The sequence below is a fragment of the Pundamilia nyererei genome, unplaced genomic scaffold, assembly GCF_000239375.1.
Source record: "Pundamilia nyererei isolate P.nyererei 1_Seehausen unplaced genomic scaffold, PunNye1.0 scaffold00346, whole genome shotgun sequence".
NCBI lineage: Eukaryota > Metazoa > Chordata > Actinopteri > Cichliformes > Cichlidae > Pundamilia > Pundamilia nyererei.
Genome location: NW_005187747.1, coordinates 115729 through 121784, shown reverse-complemented (window position 1 = coordinate 121784; position 6056 = coordinate 115729). Strand labels below are relative to the sequence as shown.

General features: G+C 46.5%; 1 protein-coding gene across 1 annotated transcript in view; it reads right to left on the bottom strand.

Annotated features, from left to right (window-relative positions):
• Positions 1-584: 584 nt before the first annotated feature.
• commd7 (COMM domain containing 7) overlaps positions 585-6056 on the bottom strand; it is a 7164-nt gene continuing 1692 nt past the window's right edge. Inside the window, exons 3-9 of the mRNA XM_005752135.2 lie at positions 5741-5843; positions 4373-4429; positions 4225-4262; positions 3130-3220; positions 2924-2973; positions 2652-2700; positions 585-761 (exon numbers count right to left, since the gene is read on the bottom strand). Coding sequence (XP_005752192.1) covers positions 685-761; positions 2652-2700; positions 2924-2973; positions 3130-3220; positions 4225-4262; positions 4373-4429; positions 5741-5843 — 465 coding nt within the window. The 3' untranslated portion in view covers positions 585-684. The remainder of the gene's footprint in view (positions 762-2651; positions 2701-2923; positions 2974-3129; positions 3221-4224; positions 4263-4372; positions 4430-5740; positions 5844-6056) is intronic.

Sequence of the window (6056 nt, the reverse complement as noted above, 5' to 3'; positions counted from 1 at the left end):
TGATGTCATGCTGTGTAGGTGATGTCATGCTGTGTAGGTGAGTTACTTTAATGTGGTTTAGGTTGTTTCTGTGACAGCCGCGTATCGCAGCTCTCTAATGTCAGAAAGTATAGTCAGTACGTAAAGGAGGCGCTGCAGATGCTGTACAAAGATATAAAGTAGGCGGGAAAACCCTTCAGAATAAAGGCAACTTCCTGTCTTCGAGCAGACAGACTGCTGAGGAATAATCAGCAGATAATTATCACAGACGTCTGAAGTGGTTTCGGAGCCGAGGGCTGAAACGGCGCTTGCACCGATGAGCACTGAGCGCTGACATGTGCCTCCAGGCTCGTACGCATCCCTGTGTGGCCTTTACTGCACGCCCGTCTCTGGCTGCTGCTCATTTCGCCTGCATTTAACCTGTTATTGCAGCTAATTCGTGTTTGTTTTAGTAATAATTTATTACATCAGTAAGAGACAGCAGGCCTGAACTCGATCGAACAGGTCTGGTTTCTGATGGAAGTGTCAAAATGTTCCCGCTGATCTCACCCAGGTGTCGTCGTGCTGACAGACTGTTTCCCACAGGGGGAGAAAACAGCAGATAATGACAGGTTACTCCTCAGTTTATTGACTCATTTCAGGTAAAAATGTCACACGCACACAAATTCAACCAGTACATACAACACACACAGGACACACACGCGCTCAGCTGAAGCACTCCATGCTGGCCTTGGCTCGCTCCATCTCGTGCAGGAAGTTGTAAAACTGAGGCAGCGTCAGTTCTGCAGGGAAGAGACAAAAAAGGACGACTTCCTGTCAGAGACAGAAATGAAAGGTTTTTGCATCTGTGGAGGAAAACGTGAAAAACTGGGAGAGCTCCAAACCAGGAATACTCTCTTCAAGAGGAATTAAAATACAGAGGAGCGGTTTAAAATCTACAGCTGCTGTTTGTGAGGTCATTTCCTCCCTGCTACACATAAGAGCCAATCAAAATCACCCAAAAAGCACACCTGAATTACGACCACTGCAGCATTTACCTATCTGTACTTTTAATATCGGGCTCAAACTTTCCTTTTTGCTAAGGCATATAGTTAGGGCTGGACCAGGTGACCCCGAATCCTCCCTTAGTTATGCTGCAATCTGGTCTTTAGGTGATGACGTGACGAATCCTGCTTCCGGTCCAAACTATTCTGCGTTTATTAAGGCTGTTTTGTTTTTAACATGTTTTAATGTTTTGTTCTATTTAATCTGAAGCCCCTAAAAGCAGTCAGTGATCACTGTCTCAGTTTTTATTACTGCTGTTCATTTGAAACCCTTATGATGTAGCTACAGCCCTGCAGCAGTATATTCATGACTAACCTGGTATTGTGGATGGATTATCTCAGTTGTTTTTCTGGCTGAAGTTTGGATTGCATTTGTCCCTAACCATCAGGAACCTTCACGTTAACTTTTATCGAGTGGAAAAAGTTAGCATTCATCCTCCAGCTTCACTGTGTTTATGCTAACATAGCTGTGTCGCTAGCGGTCACGTAGCACATCATTATATACCAGCTAGCCCAACTTCAGTAACCCTACAAACGTCACTGCTGTTTAGTTTTCTGTCTTCATTTATGTTGGAAGTGATAGCAGAGCTGTACGTTTGAATTTGTTCAGAAATCTCTGTCAGAACATGCTATATATTTTTTTTTTTTGCACATGTCGAGGAGCGTGTCAGGTTACATTTCACTGTGTGTTATACTTGTATAACTATGCATGTGACAAATAAAGAACCTTGAACCTTGAACCTATCATATTTAGCAGGAAGCTAGCGACCTAACTTCCTGCTAAATCCATTCAATTTAATAAATCCTGTTTTCATGGATGCCTGGATGTTAAACTTCATAGTTACACCTGGTAAAGCAGCAATGCTGATCATTTTATTAAAGATGAAAGAACTTAGACAGTTTGTGACTCTTAGTGATGCTGCAGAGTTCGTTTGACTTTGGGACCTGGGAGTTTGGACCCAGACGTGGTTAATGAAGTCAGACTTAAAGACTGATAGGTGTAGCTGCTGGGGGACTCCCATGATGCACTGGGTGTTTCTTCTTCACTCACTATGTGTTAACAGACCTCTCTGCATTGAATCATACCTGTTATTAACCTCTGTCTCTCTTCCACAGCATGTCTTTATCCTGTCTCCCTTCTCTCACCCCAACCAATCACAGCAGATGGCCCCGCCCCTCCCTGAGCCTGGTTCTTGGAGGTTTCTTCCCATTTCCTTCCCACTGTCGCCAAAGTGCTTGCTCGGCCATTTGATTGTTGGGTTTTTCTCTGTATGTATTATTGCAGGATCTACCTTACAATATAAAGCGCCTTGAGGTGACTGTTGTGATTTGACGCTGTATAAATAAAACTGAATTGAAGATCTGTAGGTCGGCTGACTCTGAGAGCGTCGGGTGGAGGAACAGATTTTTCATTTACGAAGTTTACACGATTAAACCAGACGAGTTCCTTTGTACATTTCTTACAGTCTTTTTCACTCGCAGCATCTGTTCATTATCTAAGTTTTGTGTCCTGAGTTGCAGAAACAACCGTCAGAGTAACTTAAAGCTTCCTGTTACAGACTCGAGCAGTTGGAAAGAAAGACATTCAAGGTGTGCAAAACTTCAGGTACGAGTGACATCATCACTCACCCATGTAGACGTTTTCAGTGGAATTCCCCTTTCTGACCACGAGCTTCAGCTGCAACCAAACACAACGTGTTCAACAAAACAACGATGCTGTGTGTGTTTTCATATCTTTGTGGGGACCAAAATACCAGTCTCCACAAGTTTGAAGACATTATTGAGAATCAAAATGTGGTTTTAGTGTCCGGGTTACAGTTTGGTTAGGGGAAGCATTATGTCAATTAGATGTTCCCACAGGATATGAATACCCCACATGTGTGTGTGGAGCGCTGTCGTACCTGCAGGAAGACTGTGCCCAATTTCTGAATTTCACTGGTGCCAACAGTCACTGTGGGACGACAAAACACAGCGTGATAAAAACACTCAAACAGGACGGTCGCTGTGTCAAATGTGCTCAGAGGGCGGACGCGCTCACAGACAGACTCAGACTGAACCTCTAATGTGAGCCAAATTTGCCGTGCACGCTAGGTTTGCTCCTTCTTACCTCCAAACTTCCACTCCATGTCAACCAGCTGGTTGACCATCAGAGTCTGCCCGACAGCGAGCCTGGTCAGCGCTGCGTAGTGCTCCGCCCACTGCAGGAACACAGATCACATCAGACTCCTGAGACACGTGTTCACCGTTTAAAGGTTGCCTGAGTAACATCGTAAGAACAAGTTTTATCAACGACACTGAGTCAGTGCTAACACGTGCTAACACCTGTCAGCTAGCTTCGGCCCAAACGGACACACGTGCTCCTCCCTGTTGTTTTACACGAGTCAGCCTGTGCAGTCTGAGCATCACAATGATGGCGAGCTAAGGCACAGCTAGCTGGCTGACCATCCTCGTGTAGCCACCACCGTGGGAGTGTTAGTTACACAGAGGTTAAAGTGTGCCGGATCGATCTGGAACAGTTCAGTTCTTGGCGTTGCTTCGAGCAACAGCCAGCAGATACCTGACGCCCCGTGACGCACTTACAGCCTCAGCCTGTGACGTGTTCATGGTGCAGATGTAAATAAAGCTGCAGCAGGCTACAGAAGAGGAGCTGCAGGATTTACCCACAGTAAACACGACATGTTAGCTGGTGAAGAAATGGTAAATGGACTGGTTCTCATATAGCGCTTTTCTACTCTTCTGAGCACTCAAAGCGCTTCACACAACTTGTGCATTCACCCATTCTAACTAGCATTCACACACATTCATACTTCGATGGATGCGTCGGAGAGCAATTTGGGGTTAGTATGTTGCCCAAGGATATTTGGCACGCAGACGAGGGGAAGCCAGGAACCTTCCGATCATTGATGACCTGCTCTACCTCCTGAGCTACAGTCACTCACAGAAATAAGTCCAGAGTCCTGGAAGGCCCTTTGAACCATCTATGACGTCTTTAATAGTAGTGGAAAGTTTGGCACACGTAAAGGGCGTGGCTTTGGTCAGGTGGTTTGATCCCAGTCTGCATGCCACGATACAAACCCCATGTTGCTCTATGAATGCGTGAATGTCAGACAGGAAGCACTTAGAAACAGCACGCTTGTGTGAATGAGGCAGAAAAGCGCTGCATAAGCAGCTTTCCATTTACCTTTAGCACTACTTCACTTACCTGCAGTGAGAAGTGAGCCGACTTTTCCTCGCTCAGTCCTGAGAAATGATCAGAGTGAGCAGGTTGGCTTTCATTAACACAAACGTGACAGTAACTAATACGACTACTGTGAGAATGACTCTGAGGCACAGAGGACTCGGATGTGTACCTAATGTCAGGAGGTCTTCTTTGATCTGCTCGCCTGTCAGGTTTTTCTTCAGGGCTCCTGAGGAGAAAACAGACACGGACACCTTCCTGTTACTGTTTATAGCTCCACCTGTTGAGTGTCGGGTTTTAAATGCCGTGAGAAAATACTGTGCAGGTATCCCCACATACACATCTGTATGGAGATCACTGCTGCAGACACACCTGGCCCGTGCAGTAAGCGTGCACACGTACAGTGCAGCGAATACAGCACCACAGACAGATAGCCCACGCGTAACTGGCATTCTGGGAAATGGAGGAAGTGAAAATACAAACGAAATCACAGGCAGAAACATGCTGTCTGTGAATGAAACCTGAAAGCACAGTGTCAGCACTGTTGCCTCACAGCAAGGAGTTCACTTCCACCATCAGGCTGGGGTCTTCCTGCGGGGCTTCTCCCCGGGTACAACGCCTTCCTCCCACAGTCCACAGACATGCAGATAGTGGGGTGAATGGTTGCCTGTGTGTTAGCCCCCCCCCCCGTGACCTAACAAGGATAAGAAGCAGAGGAGGGATGGATGGCACATAAAATAAGATTTACTCATCCATCCACAAACCAAAAACACCCTTTCAGTGGGTTTATCTGTGACAAGGATTCACTTCCTGTGACTGAGATGAACAGGAAGCACTGGTGCTAACGAGGGAGGATTCTTTTCTCTCGTTCAGTTCATTTTTATTTCAGTGGTTTCTGTTCGAGCTCACTGTAATAACCTTGATGCAGACTCTGTATAAAGGACCAGATTAGTCAGAGATGAGGGAGGAAAAACGACCACTCTGCTGTTTTCTCTGATTTCTCTCAACACTTTGTTGCCGATCACATCTTATGGCTCGTAATAATCGCTGCACTTCTGTCTCAACTTTGCAAACAGAAACTCGCCCAAAATATTTGGCCCAGGTGTCAGGAGCACTTTGTTGTACTGAACTTCTGCACTGAGGGCTATACTTATCAGAAACTACCCGCATGGACCGCAGCTGGGCGGCTCATCAAGAATGCAGCAGCACATCGGGGCTGCACACAACACAAGTGGGAACAAGGAGAAGTGTTATCCATTTTCCATTTATTCTCTCGTGCTGGCAGAGCGCGTTCAGAGAAACACAAATTGAAATGTGTTGAAAGAAGCCTTAGCCTTCAGTTACACCTGCCTGAGCCTGCTGCTTCCGTCGCACTGAATCAAACACCACCTATAGTCCCCTATTCAGTTACATCCCAGGTCACATGCTGCTGCTGTCGCTCACACAAGTGCTTCCCACCACCTAATCTGGTACGGCTGGATTTACGATGTCCGTGTTAGCCTCTGTGATTAGAGTGATGGATGATGAGTGTGTCTCCCACCCTGCGGCACCAGGAGGACGCTCTTCATCAGGTTCCTCAGAGGCCCGGCGCTCATCCCGTGTTCCCCCGCGAACTCAGTGAGCTGCTGCATGAACCTCTCTGTCTGCACACACACACAGACACACACACACACACACACACAGAAAAATGCATGCATTCATTTGCACATGCACACAAAAGGGCAGCCAATGTTTTACCTCGGTTCAGTTATCAAGGCTAATCACTAAGTCCAAAGTCCCATTAACATCAAAATGTGTGTGTGTGTGTGTATGTGTGTGTGTGCGTGCGTGCGTGCGTGCGTGTGCGTGCGTGTGTG